The 23484-nt window shown below is 51.4% G+C and overlaps 1 protein-coding gene across 2 annotated transcripts in view; it reads right to left on the bottom strand.

Annotated features, from left to right (window-relative positions):
- Positions 1-23342, bottom strand: part of LOC117008719 (Fc receptor-like A) — a 32865-nt gene extending 9523 nt beyond the window's left edge. The window contains exons 1-3 of one of the 2 annotated variants that reach the window (XM_033082752.1): positions 5445-6614; positions 4745-4942; positions 3447-3719 (exon numbers count right to left, since the gene is read on the bottom strand). In XM_033082752.1, coding sequence (XP_032938643.1) covers positions 3447-3719; positions 4745-4793 — 322 coding nt within the window. In that variant the 5' untranslated portion in view covers positions 4794-4942; positions 5445-6614. Of the gene's footprint in view, positions 1-3446; positions 3720-4744; positions 4943-5444; positions 6615-20404 lie in introns of those variants that run through there. The other variant, XM_033082753.1, reaches the window with a different exon arrangement.
- Between the last annotated feature and the right edge of the window lie 142 nt (positions 23343-23484).

The raw sequence follows: 23484 nt of genomic DNA, 5'->3' as shown, positions 1-23484 counted from the left end.
CGATCACAAAGAATCCTCGCCGAGTCCCCCTTTGACAGCGGGACGGGACAGGGGCGGTGGGAGGGGGATGGGGAACCCCTGGGTGTGCTGCGAGCACTGCGGCCAGAGAATGGGGAAGTCACTGAGGGCACTTGGAGCACTCGGATGGGGCTTGGGGAGTCCCTGCATATTATTAGTACCTATTATATTATAGGTTTTCAAAAAAATTAAACTGAATGTTATGTGTTTAATGTTGGAAAATTTTGCTGTATGAATATAGTTTATTTTAGTTCTGTTATTAACAAAATGTAGAAATAGTAATGTGATAAATATATTTTCCTTTGACTACAACATGGTGTTAAAAGCTTTTGTTCATGTAACTAACTCAGAATGGTAAAAAGATAATCAGGAAATTCTTCACAGTCATGGATTATCCTATCCAGATGAAGATAGAGGTTACGAACTCCGGAACTCCAGGGAAGGAATTTATGGAGCCACAAAAATGCTGTTTTACAGGTTGTGGGGGGAGGGCCTGATTTTGAATAATGCATGAAGGTCTATGAATATTCAACATGTACAGTAATTTCACGACTATAATGCGCACCCTTTTGACTAAAATTTTCCCCCAAAGCCGGAAGTGCGCCTTACAGTCTGGTGCGCCTTATCTGATGGACAAAGTTCAGAAATTTGCCTACCCAGAAGTGAGAGCTGCGAGCCGCAGGGGGAGCCAACAGGGCCATGGCTGCCAGGTGGAGGCAGGGCGGAGTGGCGGCGGGCACACCCTGACCCCGTGCAGGTGGAGCCGCCCCTCCAGAGGCACGCCCCCGCCCTGTGGAGGCGGGACGGTCCCTCTACAAGCACACCCCGGCCCCGGAGAGGTGGCACGGAGGGGCGGCGGCCATAGCCCGGCCTTGGAGGGGCGGCACAGAGGGGCGGCGGGCATGCCCTGGCCCCGCCGGGTACAGGCAGGCCTGGGTGCCCGCGGCACCACCCCTGCTGGGTACAGGCAGGCCTGGGGGCCAATGGCTGCCAGGTTGAGGTGGGGTCTCAGCTGGAAACCACGCGGGGGATACTGGGGGCGGAGGCTCGCTGCAAAAAAAAAGTGCGTCTTATAGTCCGGTGCACCTTATCTGATCTACAAAGTTGCGAATTTTGCCAAATCCCCAGGGGTGCACCTTATAGTCCAGTGCGCCTTATAGTCGTGAAATTACTGTAGATGCATTTAGCTAAGTTTTTACTGAGTTAGTTTGTGCTCTTGCCTGAACTTTAAGCACCTTGCCATAAGAATCTATTGCTTTATTGTCTTGGTCTCCTATTTGTCTTTCTTTTATTAAACCTTTTACAAATTACCAGGAAAGTGAACCTTTTTTTTCACATGGCAGGGGGCAAAGGTACTGGGGAACTCCTGGGAGTAATGGGAGAGGAAATGGGGAGCACAGGGTTCCCTGTGTAGCCTCCTCCTGACCCATGACCACCTCCCTTGGAAGGTTGGGCAAGCACAGGAGCCATGGAGGGAGCCCCCCGTGTCACCCAGTGCCTCCCCCTTGCCAGAGTGTCACAACTTTTGCTGTAGATTGTCACAGATGTCACTAGGTTCCCAAGTTTGCCCATGTGGCCCCCGCAGCTCCATGTAGGTGGCCTGAGGATCCTCCAGTGGGGGTGCCCTGTGGGAATAAGGGGGTGTGTGGGAGGGGATGGGAGGTCCTGGGGGTTTGGGGAAAACCCAAATCAGGGTCAGAGCCTGCACTCACCTTTCCTGGTGTTTCCTGGCAGCTGCAAAGGAAAACTGGAGGGGTGACTTTGATTCCCCATCCACCCTCAGCAATCCTGAACCACCACCAGAGCCTCAATTCCCTCCAGATCCCCCCAGTGTCCCTGATGCCCCCCAGAAACCCTGAACCACCCCACTTCCCCAACACCCTGAGCCCCCAGAACCCCAAGCCTGGCAGGGAGGGGCACCCCCTGAATTCCCCAAAAAGCCCTGAGAGAACCCCAAACATCCCTGCATGACCCTTCAGCACCTCCCCAGACACCCCAGGGCCCTGAGCCAAGGTCACTGGGGGCTCAGCCCCTCCCGAGTCAGGACTGTGGGTGCCACCCCCCCCTTCTCTGGGGACCTTCCCACCACTCTCCAGGATCCCTGTCCCCCATTGTCACCCACCCTTGTGGTGCCCACAGCAAATGGCCACAATGAGCAGGACCAGGACCAACAGGGAGCCAAAGACGCCTGCAAGCACTGCAGGAAATAGAGGGGGACACACTGGGGTCCCAGGGGTCACCCCAGAGGTTCTGCAATCCCAGAGACCTCATGAGTTCCCCTCCTGTGCCCTGTTCCATTGGTGTCACTGCCAGGGACAGAGCGGGGGTGACCCTGGGTCATCTGTGATCCGGGGATCTCAGACCCACATGGGAACCCCGTGTGACCCCACCTGTGATCCAGCGGTGTCCAGTGGTTCCCTGTGGTGTCACCTCCAGGGCCAGCTCTGGGCTGAGTGCCCGGAACACGCGGTGCCCGTCCTGTCCCAGCTGGTTGGTGGCCACGCACTGGTAGGTGCCCGAATGTCCCACATGGACGGCCCCAAGCTCCAGGAGGGGACCCCGGGCCACCTGGTGCCCGTTGTGCAGCCAGGTGAAGGTGACAGGGGCTGAGCCCACCTGCACCGAGCAGCGCAGGGTCACGGGGTCACCTGGGCACACCTGGAGTGCCGGGGGACCGGGGGTGATGGTGGCATTGGCCACGGGCACTGTGGGGACACAGACAGGGCTGAGGCTGGGGGGAGGGGCTGGCACACAGCGGAGGGGATAGGCGGGATAGGTTTGATGGGGCAATGTCATGCACAGGGTCACCACATGGAGGGGTGAGGGGATGCAGAGATGAGAGGACACAGGGCAGAGGCAGGGGGACACGAGAAATATTTCTGTGGGACACGGATGTACCCCGGTGGGGTCTGAGTCCTCCAGTGCCACCAGTCTCCTCGGGGGCTGCACCGACAGGGACACCCCTAAGAGCTGAGCCCCTGCAGGTGAACGTGTGTGGGATGGCGGTTCTGGGAGGCGTGGGAGAGGTGGGGAGTGGTAGGAGGGGAGTACAAGGGGTTAGGAGGGGATCCCATTGAATGTGAAGTGGTCCGTGGGAGAGATAGAGTTGTGGCAGGCAGGAATGAGGGACACGAGATGGGACAGAGGGAACCCAGGGAGGGACTGGTGGGAAGAATGGAGTGGTGGAAGCAAACCAAGTAGGCAAGTGAGTGCAGAGGATGGAGCTGGGAACTCAGAAGTGGCACAGGATTCTGGGCAGGGATGGGGGGAACTGGAGAGTGATCAGGACAAAGATGGAGGGAACTGAGATGGACATGGGAAGGTCTGGGTGACCCAGGGAGGGATGAAAGGAGGGATGAGGGACCGAGGCACTGGTGGAGGAAAGCTGGGAAGGTGTTGGGGTTTCCCGTCCCCATTCCCACACTCACCATGTACTGTCACTGTCACTGTCACTGGCGCTGACATCTCCCACCACGGTGATGGCCCAGAGTTCACCCAGCCCCCACAGCGGTAGCGGCCACTGTGGTGCAGTTGCAGGGGGGACAGGGACAGCTCGGTGCCACAGAGGGCCCCCCCCAGATCCTTGTCCCCGTGGTAAAATCGTACTCCAGTGACCGTGCCATCCTGCCAGCCCCGGCAGCGCAGTGTCACCGTGTCCCCCTCCAGCAGTGCCCGTGCTGGCAGCTGCAGCACAAGACGCTCTGTGGGACAGGAAGGACCTGTCACATGTGGGGAGTCTGCGGGGTCCCAAATACCTTGGGAGGCACCAGGGGACCCCCATTGCAACAGGGGCTCTCAGTGCACTGGGATGCTCTGGGATGTCCACTTGTGCAGGGGACAGGCTCTGGTCACACAGGGATGTGATCCAGGGATGGAGCCCACCCAGATCTGTTGGGGACCCTGAGGGCGCAAGGGCAAACATCCCCCCTCACCATTTAACACCCTCACGGGTGGGCTGAGCCCAGTGCCAGGCTCTGTCACACCTGTAGGTGCCACTCTCGGTGACAACGAAGTGATCAGGTCCCTTCTGCCACCAGAGCCGCCCGCCCTTGTACCAGGAGGTGGCACCGGTGGTCCCCGAGCCCTGGCAGGTCAGTGTCACCCGGTCCCACAGCACCGCCGGCGTCCAGGGGGGCTCCACCAGGAGCTGAGGGGTCTGGGCACCTGCGGGTGACAGGGGACACCAGCCTGTCAGGGTCACCATGGGGCTGGGGACAGTGGGGCGGGGACATGGCATCCCCCGAGGACTCACCAGCGAGGCCGAGGGTCTGGGCTGGAAGGGAGAAGGGACAGGGCTGGGTGGGGGTGGCACTGTGGGGACAGCAGCACCTGGGGGACCAGGTGTGGTGTCTGTCCCCAAACTGTCCTTGTGTGGCACAGATCCTTCGGGCAAAGGGACACTGAAAGCACCCCATGCTCCAGCAGGGCATGAGGGCACTGTGGAAACCCCTGAATTGGGGATGCCATGGCCATCCTGTGCTGGCACAGATCACCTCCATCAGCCCCATGATGCCTCCCCAAATCCCACACAATTATTGTCCCCACATTCCTGTCCCCTCTCTCCTGTCCCCAGGGCCACCCCACGACCCCAGTCACCTCATGCCCTGGCTCTGCTGGCCTTGGGGACCTCAGGGGACCCCGCAGTCCCCCTGTGCCCCCTCCCCACCGCTCTCTGCCTCACCAGGGCCCATCCCTGGGGCATCAGGCCCATGCCCGGGGCACTCACCCCACAGGAGCAGTGCCACCTTCCCGGCCATCCCGCTGTCCCTGGCCATGGGCACTGGCTGTCACTCGCTGCTGGGGCCACCTGTCCCCTGGCTGGTGGCTCTTAGGGAAAAGGGGAAGGAAGTGAGTTCACATCTCATCCTATTGTGTAGGTGTCCCTTGGTGGGGGCAGGGTGGCTCCTCTTCTTCTGGGAACTGTCTGTGGGCAGGGTGGGGACAGGTTGGAGACAAGGTTGGGTGGCACAGGGTGGGACATGGAGTTCCCACGGGTGGGGGGGCTCAGAGGGTGTGGGGAGCCCTGCAGCTGACAGGACAATTATCAACACTCCCCGGCTGCAAAAGGTCAGGACCACCACCCAAATTAAAAGATGATAAGAAGAGGATTAAAACTACAAACTACATAACATGCACGCTCTAAAATAGTGGACCCAAGGAGTGGCCATGTTAAACAGTTCCCAGAAATATTTTACTATGTAAGACGGACTATGAATACGCAGCAGGTTGATGTATTGTGAAGTGTATTTAAAGGGGCTTTCCCGAAGCAACCCTGTGGTCTTGGTAGCTTGCCAAGCACCCGGCCATTTTAACCCTTTGCTTTTTGTGTGTCTCCTATTGTCTTTTTATTAAACCTTTAAAATTTTACCAGGACAGTGAAACGTGTTTTTCACAACTGGGGGCTCTTGCCGGGATAAACACCTCACCTCCAAGACCCCAGGGGTCCCAGAGTGGGTGCACGCCCCACCTGATCTCGGCGGCCTCGCTCCGCCTCCCATGGTGCGGATTGGGGGTTTGCAGGTCAGACAACCTGAAGGAAAAGGAGACAGTAAAGCAAAAGGAAAAAGGAGAAAAGGCTCCCTAAGACGGCGCAGTAGCCCCACAGCTCTAAGTGCACAAAGGCCTGGACAAGAAAAAGGATTTTAAGTAATTGTTCAGGGGGGCGGATACGGGGGGTGGGACGAGTGGTGTGTGTCTGAGATGCGGGCTGGTTACCCCAGACCTGCGGAGCGAGTGCAGAGTTTCCAAGTGCTGCAGTTCTGACCAGTTGCGAGGCACTCAGTCAGCGAGGAAACGAAGAGAAGAAAGAGTGAAAGAATTTCCCCCCGGGGTAATTGGGACTGGGTCCCGGGTGAGGGATTGAGGACCCCTCGGAGGGGGCTGAGGGTTTCCTGGTACAATCCACTGGGAAGCAGGGAGTGAGGGCCCCACAAAAAAGCTGCCAAGTTGAAGGGAAATCCAAGAGTATCTGGGCTTCAAAAAGCTGCCAAATTGAGGACCCCAAAAAAACTTGGGCTTTAGAAAGCTGCCAGGTTAAGTGGAAATCCAAGAGCATCTGGACTTTAAAAAGCTGCCGCATTGAGGACCCTAAAAAACTTGGGCTTTAGAGGTTTTATACCCATGGGTAAATACTAACAACTGACTTTAAAAAAGTAAGAGGTACCTTATTTTTGTGTTTGTGTCGTCTTGTGAGTGGGGGAGGAGAGTGAGAAAAAGGAAATAAAGAAATAAAAACGAGTGAGTGTGAATGAATGAAAGTGAATGTAGTATAGATTGTTGATCTTAATTTTATTTTAAGTGAGGTGAACTAACACTGTTGTGTGGGGAGAGAGGAGTAATGTTCCAGTGTTGGGGAAGCGGGAAAAAGGCCAGAGGGTGAATAGATAAGATTCTGAAAAATGGGACAAAAAATAGTAAATTAGGCTCAGGAGAAAAAGGGGGTAAAAGGGTGCCAGCAGAGATACCTGAAGATAGCCCTCTGGGAGTTATGTTAGCAAATTGGGATGCTGACTCTTCTACAAGTGTCTTGGGTTACAATACAGGATGTGAAAAAAGGTATCTATTCTATCACCATCTGTTGAGGGTGGGGGCAGTGAGCCTTATCTCCGTGGGAGATATTCTGCTAATGAGACATCCATTGAAACCAGGTGGGGCATTGTTCTTTATCTTTTCACAACTCATCCTTTCTCCAGCAAGTAATTTTCTGCCAATGGCCATTGAGTCTCACTGTGTGACTGATAAAATTACTGCATCCCACTGGGAGTTGCTCCAGCCAGGGGGAAGAGCCCAACATTTCTTACCAAGATAAAACACAGGTTTTGCGACACTAAGGTAGCCCTTTCTCCACTGGACTCCAGAGGGAAGCTGGATTTCTCCACATCACCACTGGACCTCTGGAAGGAAACTGCATCTTCTACAGGAGCACTGCTTCAACTGAATCACATCTGTCAGTACAAAATGACTACAGCCACCATTTAATGGGACTGCTGCCAACACCCTGCCTGACGGGGTGTCAGGTTGTACTCTGACTTTGTCAGGGTTTGGGGTTTGTTTCTTTGTAGTACTGCATTTCTATTTTGATTTCTCTAGTAAAAAACTGTTATTCCTAATTCCTATATCTTTGCCTGAGAGCCACTTGATTTTAAATTTATAATAATTTGGAGGGAGGGGGTTTACATTCTCCACTTCAAAGAGAGGCTCCTGCATTTCTTAGCAGACACCTGTCCTCCAAACTAGGACAACAAGAAAAAAGGAAAAAGTAAAGATGATCCAGTTTTATATAGAATGGACAAAACCAGAAATAAGCTCTGACCATGTTCACTAGCCCAGATACGGCTCTTTTGAAGCTTTGATTTGCCAGGCTTTAAATAAATTCGTAAATGCAAAGAACCGGTTCATCCGGAAGAAGGAAAATATGCTGCATGCTGGATAAGGAAAAAAGAGCCACTGGGAGTAGAAGTTCATAAAATATCTGGAAAAAGAAAAAAAAAAAAAAAAAAGAAAGAAAGAAACGGAGACCTTCTAGATACGTTGCCCCCTCCTTTCCCGCTTGCTCCCGCACCGTTCGGGGCTGCGCCGCTCGCCCCAGCCCCGGGGTACCCCCGTGCTCCAGCCCTGCAATTTCCGTTCGCCCCGGCCCCGCTCGGTCCCCGGCACCACCGGCAGCGCTGGGTCCCCCGGCAGCACCGGCCCCACAGGGTCCCCCAGCAGCCACAGCCACGCTGGGTCTCCCGTCAGCGCCGGCTGCTCCTCCTGCCTGTCCCACAGCCGCCCCAGCCACCACGCTAGCAGGGCCAGCGGCTCCACTCCCTCCTGCCTGTCCCACAGCCGCTGCCCCGTTCCCGGCCGTCCCCGGCCCGGCTGCTCTGTCCGCTCTGGACCCCGCCGCTCCAAACCACGCGGCCGCCCGTGCCCCGCTCTGGTTTCCGCCGGCAGGCTCTGCCCCCTCGGCGGTTCCGGTAGCAGTTTCCCCCCACACCCCCTCCCCATCCTCGGAGGACTCTGGCTCGCCTGCCCCAGTCACTGCTCCCTTAGCAACGATTGCCTCGGCTGCCCAAGACGCCTCTTCTCTCAAAGGGGAAGCGCCATACCAAAACACAAGAAGTTCCGTTTAACGGCAGACTTCCTTTGACACTTCCCTGAAACTAGAAAAGAGGGATTTAAGGGACAGTAAACAAGGAGATTGGGGAGAAAAGATTCATTTATTCCCATTACGAGAAGTTCCTATGGGAGGAGGGGGAACAGGTTTTGTTAACTCCCCTTTAACTTCTTCAGAAGTTAGAGAATTCAAAAAGGAAATTAAAGGATTAGTAGAAGATCCCATAGATACAGCTGAACAATTAGACCAATTTTTAGGCCCAAATATTTTTACTTGGGAAGAGATGCAATCAATAATGACAATAATATTTTCCCCAGAGGAGAAACAGATGATTAGAAATGTTGGAATAAAGATTTGGGAAAGGGAAAACCAGCAGGGACCACCGGGGAATCAGAAAATGCCAATTCCAATTCCTAATTGGAATCAAAATGAAGAGTCAGGGGGACAACAAATGGATGATTATTGTAATTTGATAGTCAAAGGAATAAAGGAGGCAGCACCCCGGGGGCAAAATGTCCAAAAGGCTTTTGGAGCACAGTAAGGAAAAGATGAAACACCAACAGAATGCTTGGAACGTCTTCGGAAAAATATGAAACAATATTCTGGAATAGATCCTGATACAATATCAGGACAGGCTCTATTAAGAGTTAATTTTGTCACTCATGCCTGGTCAGATATTAGAAAAAAGCTGGAGAAAATAGAAGACTGGCACGATAGATCATTAAATGAATTATTAAGGGAAGCTCAAAATGTTTATGTCTGGAGAGATGAAGAAAAAGCCAAAATAGAAGCAAAAGTTATGGTAGCCACTATGAGAGAAAGTAATTTCCAGAAAAGTCTGAAGCCCCCAAACATCACTTCTAAACGATCAGGTCTTAAAGGAAAAAACAGAACCCCAGTACAAGCAACATCTCAGGAGTGCTCTAATGCCTGCTTTTACTGTGGGAAGGAGGGGCACTTCAAGAAAGAGTGTCCCCACCAAAAAAGGAACCTGAAAATCTTCCGAGAGATGGGCTCAGAAGAAGAATAGGGAAGTCATAGGCTCTATTTTCTGGGGAACAAATACCATCTAGAGCCTGTGATAACTTTAAAAGTGGGTCCCCAGGGGGAGGAATTAGAATTTGTGGTTGACACAGGGGCAGAAAGAACCCGAATATTAAAAACCCCAAAAGGCTGCAATATAAGTAAAGACACTGCAAAAGTAACAGGGGCAAAAGGGAAAGAGTTCACAGTGCCCATCATTAAAGATGTAATAATTGAAGGGGAAACTAAAATTTGGCTGGGAGATGTTTTATTGGTTCCTGGGGCAGGCAGCAACATTCTAGGGAGGGATTTACAGGTAAAGCTAGGAATAGGGGTGATACCAGAAGAAGGGAGAATGAAAGCTAAGATTTTAAAACTTAACCAAGAGGATGAGAATAAAATATATAAAAAATTGTGGACTGGGGAAGGAAATGGGAGGGGGGCAGGATATTGACCCCATAAGGGTTACAACTGAGAGAGAAGAATGTCCCATACCTGTATGTCAGTACCCTATGTCCTTAGAAGGGTGAGAAGGCTTAAAGCCGGTGATAGAGGGACTAATAAAGGATGGGACATTGGAACCTTGTATGTCTCCTCATAATACCCCTATTCTGCCAGTAAAAAAGCCTGATGGGAAATACAGATTAGTACAAGACTTACGAGAGGTTAACAAGAGAACTCGGACTCGTTATCCTGTGGTACCCAACCCTTATACTCTTCTGAGTAAAGTCCCACCCCAGCATCAGTGGTTTAGTGTGGTGGACCTCAAAGATGCTTTCTGGGCAGGCCCATTAGCAGAAGAAAGCTGGGATATTTTTGCCTTTGAATGGGAAGATCCAAAAACTGGGAGAAGGCAGCAACTAAGGTGGACAAAATTACCACAGGGTTTTACAGAATCTCCAAACGTATTTGGACAAGCTTTAGAAACAATATTACAAACTTTCCCCTGCTCCTCCTGGAATACAAATTATCCAATATGTAGATGATCTTTTATTATCTCGTGAAACTGAAGTTAAAGTTAGGGAGGCTACCATAAAACTTTTGAATTTTCTCGGGGAAAAGGGATTTAGAGTATCAGAGGGAAAACTACAATTTGTGGAATCAGAAGTAAAGTATCTTGGGCATTTAATAAGCAAGGGTAGCAGAAAGCTAAACCCCGAAAGGATTGCAGGAATTTTGTCTCTTCCTCCTCTCTCTTCAAAAAGGAAAATTAAAAAGCTACTTGGATTATTGGGCTATTGTAGAATATGGATTGAAGGGTACACACAGGCAGTAAAGTTTTTGTATAGAAAAAAAAGGAGAGGGAGATAATGTGACATGGACCGGAGAGGATGATGGTAGATTGGGGGAACTGGGGTTGAAATTAGCCTCAGTGCCGGCTTTGGGCTTACCCTCATTGGAAAAACCCTTTAGTTTATGTGTGAGTGTGGGGAATCGGGTAGCTCGTGGAGTTCTAACTCGGGAGTGGGGAGGAGTGGGGAGACCAGTTGCCTGTTTGTCGAGGGTGTTGGATCCGGTGGGCCATGGCTGGCCGGTGTGTATCCGGGCTGTGGCGGCCGCTGCTGTTCTGGTGGAGGAGAGCCGTGGGCTTGCTTTTGGAGGTGGGCTGGTTGTGTGTGCACCCCATGCAGTCTGGGGTGTGTTGAACCGGAGGGCTGGGGAGTAGTTGACAGAGTCTGGAGTGTTGGAATGTGAAGCAATTTCGGTGGACGGTGACGATTTAACATTGGAGATAGCTGGAGGTTTGGGCCCAGCTCGGTTTCTGTGTGGAGAACCAGGGGGGTAATTTGACACATGATTGTTGGAAAGTTGTCCGGTGCTGGGCGGGGATTTGAGAGGATCTGGTGGGGCGAGCCCTCTTGAAGGGGGAGGGAGTGTGTGTTGGTGGTTCCTCCAGATGCTTGCGGGGGGCGGTGTCAGAATATGCTTTGATAAATGGAGACAGTCTGCGGGCTGTCGAGTGTGGAGGACTACCTTCCAATTGGTCAGCTCAAACCTGTGAATTATATGCTCTAAAAGGAGCATTGGAATATTTAAAACATAAAAAAGGGACCATATATACGGACTCAAGATATGCTTTTGGGGTAGTACACACTTTCGGAAAAATCTGAGAAGAAAGGGGGTTTACACAATTCAAAAGAAAAGAAATTAATACATGAGAGCCTCATTTTGGAAGTTTTAGAAGCATTAAAATTGCCTGAGGAAATAGCTGTGGTACATCTCAAGGGACATCAGAAGGGAATGACTTCAAAAATAAGGAGAGATAACTTAGCAGATCAAGAAGCTAAAGATGCAGCAGAAAATGGGGTCGAGAAGGTTATCTTTAACCCCACAGTGGGAAGGCCCTTTTCAGGTACTACTGACAACTGAAGCTGCTATCCGGACCAGAGAACGCGGGTGGATTCACGCCAGCAAAATCAAAGAACCTGTAAAGAAACCTAAGGAGTAAACTATAACATCTGAACCTGGTGACACCAAATTGACTCTTAAGCGAGGACCAGTTGGTAACGAATTGGGAGGACCCAAATAACAACTTCCATCAATGCCACACAGTATATCCTGTCTGACTCATTCTAAATAATGGACATATTCACTGGATTAAGTGTAAAGGTCGAAATTGTAGAAAAACTGATGTTGTAATACATACAATTAACAGTCTCATTATAGAAAGTTCTGAATACCAAATCTTGTTCCTATCTAGAAAAAAATCTAAAAACCACTGAAATAATAACTTTATTTCGTGGATGAGAGTTACTAATGCCTGTTGACTGGGGAGTATCTGAGCTGAGGAAACAGTAGGAATCTACAGCTAAGGAGTGTCAAAAACAGCAAGTGACAAGGAAATAGAGAGCAAGACCGGATTGGCCTCTGTATCTGCCACCGAGGAGATCACAACACCTGCTGTGGGCTGCAACCCCATAGGCATGGGAGGTGGAGGTATAAGCCATACCGGACATCTATTATTCCTTTTTCTGTCACTCAGTTTCTGCCTTTTCCCTGTAAAGAGGTCAGCAAGGCCATGTTACAGATGCTACCGGAAGCTGTACATGGAAAGACACCGAGGTTCTTTCCTTATTACACATACCCATGTCAACAGCCACTGTTATGACCCATCCAAATTAAATACCTGTGAACAAAATGGTAAAAAATATTGGATTGCAGACAACCTCAGAAGAAGCAATAACAAATTGGAATGTCCAAAAGGAGAAAAATAGATTTGTTTCACATATATCATTGACAGTAAGGCCCAAGATTTGGCAAAAGAACAATTAGTAAATATAAAAAGGAAAATAGCACCACAACCTAAAATTCTGCCAATTTCACTTCAAAATTTGTATACAAAACTTGAAAAGAAACTTGAAAAAGAGATAGGTATCTCGAGACTGGGAAAGAACCAATTTGTAGAACTAGGAGAAAGAATAAGCAAGGAGCTTAATGTAACCAACTGCTGAGTCTGTGTGGGGGCTCTGATGTCAGAAGAATGGCCATGGAAAGGCAGTAGCTTAGGCCCAATTGAACTCCTTCAGTGGAACCAGACAAATATTAAGGGGGGAAGGTGACCAGAAGGGTGGATTTTAAGTTCAACAGTGATAGGGGAAGAATGTCTCTGGCGCACTGAGAAAAACTTTCATAAGGAAGTAGGAAATACTCCTTGTAAGCGATATAAAGTAAGTAATGGAACATTGACCTGGTGGATCCCAGAGGAACCAACTCATTATTGGACCCAAGGAAAAACAAAAAGGGAAAATTGTAAATATGATAACGGAATTAGACTTTTTCAATGTAATGATACTGGCAAGAATCCTTACTATGGAATCCCAGAAATATCCAAATTCTGGGAAAATATAAATGAACAGAAAAATAATTATTGGAAAGCACCTGATGGCTTATTTTGGATATGTGGAAAAAGAGCATATCCTGAACTCCCTTCTCAGTGGAAAGGGAGTTGTACCCTGGGAATCATACAACCAGGATTTTTTCTTTTACCAGGACCAAAGGGAGAGAAGTTGGGAATACCAGTTTATGAGGACTTAAAGATAAACAAAAGGGAATTGATTGGAGGGTTCCAAAAATGGGGGGATGAAGAATGGCCCCCTGAATGCATCATTGGAACATATGGACCAGCCACCTGAGCACAAGATGGGAGCTGGGGATACCGAACCCCAATTTACATGTTAAATCACATTATAAGGCTCCAGGCAGTAGTAGAAATAATAACAAACAAAACTGGTCAAGCAATGGAATTACTAGCAAATCAACAAAGCCAAACAAGGCTGCAGTGTATCAAAACAGACTGGCTTTAGATTATTTGTTAGCTGAAGAAGGAGGTGTGTGTGGAAAATGTAATATATCAGATTGTTGTTTGAGGATAGGTGATAACGGGGAGGCTGTACTGGATATAGTCAATGATATCAGGAAAATAGCTCATGTACCAGTACAGAAATGGAAATCAATGCTAAGCAATAGCTGGTGAGATAATGTATTGGGAATAGAAGGGTGGAAGAAGCTAGGCTTCTTCCTTTTATGTGCTACAGCTAGCTTGATCTTTCCTCTTTGTTTAATCCCCTGTTTTATCCGGCTAATCACCAGCATAGTTCAAGGCATGCAAGTTGTAACAATGCCTATGCACCCCAAATTGGCTACATCTGGAACAGCACAAAAGATCCTGGTGTTAAAAGTACAAAGTAATAAAAAAAGACCCCTTGAAGGAAGCGAAAATGATTTATAAACAAAATGAGAAAATAATGAAGGCTAGAAAACAAGGAATATTGCTCAAGCCAAATGACGTACAAAAAGAAAGACGGGGGGTGTTGTAATAAGTGCATGATATATTATTGGCTTATCGCAACTATTGGGATAAATGCTATATGTATAATGTTAAAATAGCCTTTTTGTATGAATATAGGTTCTTTTCTTCTAATAGCAAAAGTTAGACATAAGTTTTGTAGAGATAGTCTGCTCAAACTACCTGCCTAGTTGAGTTAACAGCCCATGAACTGTGATGGGGCTCTGCAGCTGACACGACAATTATCAACACTCCCCGGCTGCAAAAGGCCAGGACCACCACCCAAATTAAAAGATGGTAAGACGAGGATTAAAACCACAAGCCATGAAACACTCATGCTCTAAAAAGGGGACCCAAGGAGTGGCCACGCTAAACAGTTCCCAGAAATGTTTGACCATGCAAAGAAGGACTATGAATATGCAACAGGTTGATGCATTGTGAAATGTATTTAAAGGGTCCTTCCCGAAGCACTTGTGCTCGTGGCAGCTTGCCAAGCACCCGGCCATTTTAACCCTTTGCTTTATGTGTGTCTCGTATTGTCTTTTTATTAAATCTTTTAAATTTTACCAGGACAGTGAAACGTGTTTTTCACAAACCTCAGGTGAGTCTGGCTGGCTGTGACCACGAGCACTCAGATTTGTCAGCAGCACTGACTTTTGCACCTGGCTCCAGGCTGCTCTTTCCCATCTCCTCACTTGCCTTCCTGTGATGAAATACAAGTGTTTTCCTTAATGTCTGGCTCCCAGAATGAGCAACGTGCCCCACACCGTGGTTCTACGGCCTCTCAAAGCCGGCTAGTTCAACTTCACCTCTGCCACCATCACGTACCTGGCACAGGAGGGTGCACAGGTTGTGGTAAGTGGCCGATTAATGGGAGCCCTGCAGATTTTAGCTGTATATTTTTCTAATCCTCTACTGGTTTAGTATAAAACTCTAAACTTCATATTGAGTGTTAGTAAATCAACCTTTAAACCTGTAAATCAACATTTTTTACTTTTTTTTTTTTCCTTGTGGGTCCTTCTTGTCCGTCCACTCTCTGGTAAGGGAGATCAATAAATCCTTTCCCTGGAGTTCTGGTGTTCATCACCCCTGTCTTCATCCAGATAGGATAATCCAAGAATGTGAAGAATTTCCTCATAATCTTTTTTTTTTTACCATTACCAGTTAGTTACATGAACAAAAACTTTTTACATTATCATGTTATAGTCCAAGGAAAAGATAGTTATCACGCTATTTCTAAGTTTTGTTAATAGCAGTACTAAAAGAAACTATAGTCATTCAGCAAAGTTTTCCAACATTATACATATAGCAATAGCATTCATTTTAATATTTGCAAAAAGTCAATAATATAATATATACTTATAATATGGATGGAATTGTATCAAATCAAAGCAAGCCCCCCAAAACACACACTGTAGTTCAGAATAGTGAACAGAAGGTGCAATCTTACTCCACGGAAAACATAAATGACAAAACTCAAAAAAATTCTGAGTGACAGTAACTCACTGGGTGCAAAGTGGGGAGGGATTTGGGGAGGGGTTCAGGAAATCTCGTGATTATCACGATGTCTGTCAAGCCGGGGGAGCAGTGTCTGGTGGAACGTGATCATGGAGGGACACCCCCAGCACGTTCCCGAGACTGGAATTGATGCCTTAAGTTTTAGCTTTCATATTTTCCAGATTCTGCCCTGCCTTAGTGTGTAACTCTGAACTTCATACAAAGTGTCAGTAAGTTCTCCTCACCGTTCAGTCAGACAAAACAATCCTTTTCCAGCCCAGAACCAAGGACACCACTGCAGCTTCTGGCCCAAAAAGTATAATTTATACAAAAAGTGCAAACAACAGCAAACTGGGGAGAGCAGTCTGGGGGGATGGGACTGCAGAACCTGGAGCTGGAATTGGACAATTAACCCCAATATGTGAATGGACCAAAACTTATAAAAGTGTGAAAACTCATAACTCTGAGTCCAGCTTGGCTGTAGCCTCAGCTGGGCTCTTGTAGCACCCAAGGCAAATCTTTGGAATCCTTTTAGTAAATTCCTATTTTATTCCTTTGACTCTGTCTAGTGTCTGTTCCAGGTCAGCCTCTCTTGGCATCAGAATGAAGGGGTACTTTAACAGTTACATGAATTTATTTAGATTAGGGAGAGGAGCCCTTGGTGGGGTTTGGGGGGTTTCATGAGGGTTTCATGAGGGGGTTGGGACCCCAGCCTTTGCTGGGAATTTGGTGGTCTTGAGGGGGTTGAGGGTCCCTTGCTGAGGGTGTGGTGAGGTTTGGGGTGTCCTGAGGAGTGCAGGGTCCTTTGGTGAGGGTGTGACTGGGGGAAGATGGCCCCACGGCCCTTGCTGGAATTTGGGGGAGATCCTGGATCTTGTGTTCTCCAGCTGCTGCTTTTTGACAACCAAAATTGTAACTTTGACCCAGGAAACACCTTGCCATGGGAATATTGCTGATATTCCTGCTGTGTGAAAACTCATCATCCCCCTCAAAACTTTGTGGCTGTTTTTGGGTGGAAATCTCTCACATCCGAGCGTGTGTGTTGGTTTTCAGGGATTCCTCTGGATCCTCCTGCTGTTACTGCACTTTGCTCTGGGTTGGCAAAGTCCAATTACAGTAATTTCACGACTATAAGGCGCACCGTTTTGACTAAAATTTTCCCCGGAACCCAGAAGTGCGCCTTATAGTCCGGTGCACCTTATCTGATAGACAAAGTCCAAAAAATTTGCCAACCTGGAAGTGAGAGCTGCGAGCCATGGGGGGAGCAGGCAGGGCCATGGCTGCCAGGTGGAGGCGGAGCCACCCCTCCAGAGGCACCCCCCCGGCCCCGTGGAGGCGGAGCCACCCCTCCTGAGGCACGCCCCGGCCCCGTGGAGGCGGCACAGAGGGGCGGCGGCCACAGCCTGGCCCCATGGAGGTGGCACAGAGGGGCGGCGGCCACAGCCTGGCCCCGTGGAGGCGGCACAGAGGGGTGGTGGCCATGCCCTGGCCCCGCCGTATACAGGCGGGTCCGGGGGCCAATGGCTGCTGGGTTGAGGTGGGGCGGAGCCTCGCTGCAAAAAAAAAGTGCGCCCTATAGTCCAGTGTGCCTTATCTGATCTACAAAGTTGCGAATTTTGCGGACTCCCCGAGGGTGCACCTTACAGTCCGGTGCGCCTTATGGTTGGGAAATTACTGTACTGATAAATTCCGGGGATTTCTGAGCTGCAGGGAAGTTTTGCTGCCAGCTCTGGAAGTCCAAGGGGTGTGAGGAGCTGTCAGCACCTGCCTGTGACTGGTGAATCCTGCTGAAATCCTGGCTGGGATTTGGCTCTTTCCCAGCTGACCCAAATTCCCAATTCTTTGATTCTTCCATGAGGGAGAAGTTCTGGGACTGGGGGGAATTCTGCACCTGGATGAGCCAAGTGGGGGAGCAGTGTTCCTAGCCTGAAGGGGAAAGGTTTTGTGGGCATTGGGAGGAAATTTTCCCTAATTTTTGAACATTTAAAACACTGGAATGGCCAAAGCAGCCCCTTGGGACTTGCCCCAAGGCCCCAGGAATCCTTGGCACTGATTCTCTGAGGAGAGGGGATTTCAGGGAGCCCAAAGGGCATCGCTGGGCTTTGTCAGAGCAGCTGTGGAGACAGAGGGAATTCAACTGCCATAGCCTGATCCTGACTGCCCTGGAAAAGGGGGAGGCTCCAGAGCACCCCCCAGGGCCTTTCTGACATCATCGTGTGGGGAACACGGCGGAGGAGGGGCTTGGGAAAGGTGACACGAGATTCCAGAGCCTCCTGAAGTTCACTTTGGCCATCAGGGCAATGATGATCCAGGGCCCTGCCAGGTTTCTCTGTTGGAGAAATCGTGCTGGGGGAAGTGTCCAGGGTTTGTTCATTGTTGGGGGCTTTCCATGGAAATCACTATATTTGTGACACTTTGGAGAGTTGTTGCTGTTGCTGTTGGTTTTGTTCTCTCGTTGCTGTTTGCAGGAAATTGTTCTTCTCTCAGCCCTTTGAGACCTTTGCCTTTTGTTGCCTGCACTGGCAGGGGGAGGGGCAGCAGCCCCTGTTTTTTAGTGGCAGCCCAAAATTGGAGAATCCCATTCCTAAAGCCCGACAGAGCTGAACAAAAAACACCCTCTCTGCCGTTTAACCAAAAATCTGCATTTTGGTGCCAATAAGAGGGCAATGAGTCCTGTGTTCCCCTGGCACTGGGAGGAGAGATGGGGAGCTGTGAGTGTACTGGGAGTGCTGGAAGGGGAAAGGGGAGCACTGGGTGCCCTGTGCAGCTCCCCTGACTCTTGATCATCACCCTGGGCAGAATGGGCAAACATGGGAGCCGTGGGATGGGGACTCCCAGTGTCCCCAGTGTCACAGTACACTCTCATAGATGTCACTGGTGTCCTGCAGTCACCTGTGGGGTCCTGGCAGCTCCATGTGCATCACCTGGGGGGTCTTGGGGGAGACAGTGAGGGGGGGGCTCTGTAGGAGACATTGGTTCTGGGGACCTGACTTGAGGTGACACCCATGGGTGCCATGTCCATGTCCCCACCCATCCCCCATACTCACCCCCTGCCTGCTCGGTGTCCAGCAGCTCCCCCTCCTCCAGGGGAGCTGGGGGTTCTGGGGGTGCCCTGCAGCGATAAGGGTGTGTAGAGGGGTGTCTGGGGATGGGGGAAAGGAGAGTAATGCCTGGAGCCCCCATCTCACCTGTCCTGGGATTTCAGGGCAGCTGCAAGAAAAAGGGGAGGGGGTGATCATGGGGTCCCCTGGGCCCCCAACCCCACATGGGACCTTTAAATGCCCATTGGACCCCTGAGCCCCCACCAGACACCAATTTCTACTCCATCCTAAACCAGCCCTGAGGAGCGCCAGAACACCTGAGCCACCCAGGTACTCCAATGCCCCCAAGAACTCCTGAACCACCACGGGACCCCTGAATCTTCACAGGGCCCTGAGCACCCCTCAAGCCCCCAAGAGTCCCAAGAATGGAGTGCGGAACCCTCCAAATGGAATGGAACCCTCCAAACTCCTCCAGGATCCCTGAAGATCTCTCAACATCCCTGCATCACTCTTCAACACCTCCCTAAAGCCCCCAGGATCTCTCACTGACACCTCAGTATTCCTTAAGGCCCTTCCTGGGACACCCCAGGAGCCTCCAAATTGCCCCCAAATGCATGAGCACCCCAAGCAAAGGTCACTGGGGGCTCAGCTTCCCCCAGGTCAGCAGCTTTGGGTGATGCCCAATGGCTCCCCAGTCTGTGGGGCTTCCCCCCATGTCCTGTAGAACCTTGTCCAACTAGCACTCCACCTCCTGGCGGTGCCACCAGCAACAGACACCAATGACAGCCAGGAGCAGGAGCAGGTACAGGATGGTCCTGCTTACATTCACAGCCACTGCAAGGACAGAAGGGGACAAAGTGGGGTCACCCTGAACCCTGGGGGTCCTGAAAAGATGTCACCACAGGGGTCCCACACTGGGATGCACTGGGATGTCCCTGTGTACAGGGGACAGACTCTTGCCACAGGAGGGCTGTGATGCCACCCACAGTGGAGCCCAACCAGACCTATCAGGGAGTCACCCTGAGCATTTCAGATCCCCCATCACCATTTGACACCGTCACAGGGGGGCTGAGGCAACTGCTGGGTCTCTGACACTGGTAGGTGCCATTCTTGGTGACAGCGAGCTGGTCATGTCCCTCCTGCCCCCAGCGCCACCTGTCCTTGTACCAGGTGGCACCAGCGGTCCCCAGGCCCTGGCAGGTCAGTGTCACCCGGTCCCACAGCACCGCCGGCATCCAGCGGGGTTCCACCAGGAGCTGGGGGCCCTGGGCACCTGTGGATGTCAGGGGACACCAGCCTGCCAGGGCCACCACAGGGCTGGGACATGGCATCCCCCGAGGACTCACCAGCGAGGCCGAGGGTCTGGGCTGGAAGGGAGAAGGGGCAGCGATGGGTGAGAATGGACCCATGGGGAGTGCAGCACCCATTGGCAGGGTGGGACGCTGTTCCCAAAATGTCCCTGTGGGGAGACCTTTCTTCTAGGAAAGTGCTCAGGGACAGTCTGTATGAGGTACGGAGAGGGTCCCAGAGGACAGCTCTGTTTCACACATTCAGGTGTGACGGACACCTTGGGGACAGAGACAACATGGCCACCCTGTGCTGGCACACATCACCCCTTCCAGCCCCATGGCCACATCCCCATGGTGATTCCCCTCCTGTCCCTGTCCCCACAGATACCTTGCTCGGCAGAGCTAAAACCCTGTCTGCTGTCCCCCATCCCTTTCTCTACATCCCTCTCCCAAATCCCAATTCCACTGTTCCTGACTCCAGGGCCACCCCAAAACCCTGGTCACTCTGAGGGATCATTGGCTCTGTCCCACTGGCTCTGCTGGCCTTGGGGACATCAGGGGACCCCGCAGCCCCCCTGTGTCCCCTCCCCACTGCTCTCTGCCTCACCGGGGCCCATCCCCGGGGCGTCAGGCCCGTGCCCGGGGCACTCACCCCACAGGAGCAGCGCCACCTTCCCGGCCATCCCGCTGTCCCCGGCCATGGGCACTGGCTGTCACTCGCTGCTGGGGCCACCTGTCCCCTGGCTGGCGGCTCTTCGGATCAAGGGACAGGAAGCGAGCTCAGGTCTCGTTCCCATGTGTTGGTGGCCCTTGGTGGGGGCAGGGTGAGGACAGGATGGGGGCAGGGTGGGGATCTTGTGGGAAATGAGTTTGATGGTGGGACATGGTGAGGACGTTGCCAGAATTTGGAGGCTGAGGCTGTGCTGATTGCCAAGGATGGGCATCCAGGGCATTGGGGTGCCAGGGATGGGGTCCCATGGAAATGGGGGTCCAAAGGGTTGGGTGGATTGAGACTCAGGGATTAGGGTTCCAGAAAAACAGGGCCTCCAGGGGTTTTGATCATGGGATGGATCCCAGGGATGGGGGTACTAGGGGATTGGAGGTCCTGGGGGAATCCTGGTCCCCAAGGGATGGTGGGTCTCAGGGGCTGGAACTGCCGGGATGAGGTCCCTGGAAATGGAGATCCTGCTGAATGGCAGTGCTGGCATGGGGGTCTCCAGGAATGGGGGACATAAGGAATGGGTGCCTTGATTGCAATCTCAGGGGAATGGGGGTGCCAGGGATGGGCAGTGGCTGGGCAGGCCCGTGGGTCACAGCTCCTTCTCTGGGTGCCTCAAATTTTGGGGTGGCCCAGGGCCCTGCACTGCCTCTCTGGGGTGCTTGTTTCCTTGGCAGGCATCACGTGGGGGTCCTGGGTAAGTCTGCTACTGTGCTCTCCCACATCCTTCACTTTCTCCACTCTTTATTTCTCTATTTTCCTTATTTTCCCCTCTTTTGTCCCTTGCCTGCTCACACCCAGGTCCTGGCTCAGAAATCCTGGGGAGCACCTGAGCAGGGAATGGGCTGGGGGGACACCAGGGTTGGATAAAAGAGGGTGGGGGATCTGCAGGGAGCAGTATGGGGCTGTGGGGGATGGGGGTGTCCGGCTGTGCCCCCCAACACTTTCCCTTTCTCTCTCCTGCAGCAGAAGGAAGAGGCCGTTTGTGCTGAGAGTCACACGGGGGTGGGTTCTGTCCTGGGGGCACATCCAGGGGTCCAGTCCTGGGGGTTCCTGTCCCAGGGGGACACATCCTGCCCAAGGGGGTCCTGTCCTGGGGATGGTGGCTCTGGGGGGTTCCAGACTTCTCCATTCTGGCTCATCCCCTGCAGGATCTGAGCCGGCAAGAGCAGCTTGGGAATGGAGCCCCAGGCAGGAAGGAGCTCCCAAACTGCTCCTCCTTGAAGCCAGTGGCCATCCAAGGGTGGGCCCAGCCATGGCCCAGCCCCAGTGCCCAGGGATGGGCATTGGCCAGCCCTGCTCTGGCCAGCCCCAGGTGGCAGCCAGGACCTGAGGCTCCCCCCGCCCCCTTGGCTTTGATTCTCGCAGCTTTCGAGCTGCTGCAAAGGTGAGAATTCTGTGGGGGAAAAAGGCCTGCCTGTGGTTTGCTCAGCCCTGCAAGAAGCACAAAAGCCAGGCTGAGCCCAAGCAGTGGCTCTGCAGGGCCTTTGATGGTTTTCAGAGCAGGGCTGGCTGGAAACCCCCCTGCAGGGGCAGCTGCGAGGGAACCAGTCCGGAAATGCAGCAATTGATCATTTGGTGCCTGTCCCCAAGGCACTGAGAGAGCCCCAAAAATCCTGCAAATCCCACCAGGATCTGCTCAACAGCCTGAGCGGGACCCTCCTCCTTGAACAAAACCTGCAGCCCTCTGGAACCTCCCAGAAAGAATGTTTGGGTTCTGGATGTGGGCAGCAGAAGAGAGGGAAAAGTGTGGAAATGTGGAGCAGGGGCTGCAGCCGTGGCTCTGGGGCACAGGGGTGTCCCAGCAGGAGCAGGGAGTGCCCAGGCAGGGGAATTGAGGGCAGGGTGCAGTGCATTTCCCAGGGAATCAGAGCCTGAGGGACACACGGGCATTTCCACAGATTGCTGTGCCCTGCTCCAAGGATGGACAGAGTTTCTGCCCTTTTGGGAGCAGAATCCATGGGAAGTAAATCAAGTTTCAGGGTGGGAATGAGAACAATGGGAAGAGTTCCTAACTCTGGCCCAGCCTTCCTGATGGGCTGGGTTGCTGCCCAGCAGGCAGGGAACAATCCCATGGACCTGCTGGACACTCAGGGAGGTTCCACACTCTGTGTCATCCACAAGCGTATCCTGCTGTGGGATGCAAAAATGCATCCCAAGGAATTGAAAACATGTCATTTCTTTGTGATTTGTTTTTGTTTGTACTGTGAGCGACTTGTTAAGATGTGTCACAGTATAAGCTGGCTTTTACTGTACCAAATATGGAAAAGCACACTGGTGGGACACAGCCCACCAGGAGAAAAGTCGAGAAAAGTTAGGGGGTTGGTCTGATGGTCCCTGCCTGGCTGCAAGAAGCCAAAATTGGTCAAAAGGGGGCTGGACAGCCAGACTTTGGGCCAATCAGAGGAGCTTAAAAAGATACATTTAGGAAGTGACAAAAGGAACTTTTGGAAGAATAAAGACGTTTTTGATCGAAAGAGTCACGGTGTGCCCATCGTCTCTCTCTGGGGGGCTCGGACGCAAAGCAACAAATGGTGCCCCGTGTGAGGATCCAAAGCAACAACTGGTGACCAGCTGACGTGATTTCGACAAAAGCCAGTCCTGCAAAAAGCAGGGGTGCTAGCCTTTGAGCTAGGGAATCTGCCCAAAATAATAGGCAGGGAAAATTAGCTGGCCCTCGAGCCATGGAGTTTGCCCTAAGAAGCAGGATTAAAAACTGGCAAAAATCCAGATCACCCTGGAGTTGAGAGAAGCTTGAAAAAAAAGCCAGGGAAGTCCAGAGATTCTGTAAAAGAAGTCCAGAGGCTTAAAAAAAAAATTGGCCGGAGCCAGGAACAACAGCCGAAATATGGGAGGAGCATTTTCTACACGCTCTAACTGTTATGAACAAGTTCATAAGTTTTAGTTTTTCATGTTAAGCTTTGCCCTGTTCTGGTTGTTAATTGATGTTAGTTGTTAAATGTTAAATTGTTGGCCCCCATTCTGCCTCAGCCCCCACCCTGTCTCACCTCTGT

The sequence above is a fragment of the Catharus ustulatus genome, chromosome 30 (assembly GCF_009819885.2).
Source record: "Catharus ustulatus isolate bCatUst1 chromosome 30, bCatUst1.pri.v2, whole genome shotgun sequence".
Taxonomy (NCBI): domain Eukaryota; kingdom Metazoa; phylum Chordata; class Aves; order Passeriformes; family Turdidae; genus Catharus; species Catharus ustulatus.
The sequence above is the reverse complement of the archived record's forward strand: the minus strand, read 5'-3'. Positions and strand labels throughout refer to the sequence as shown.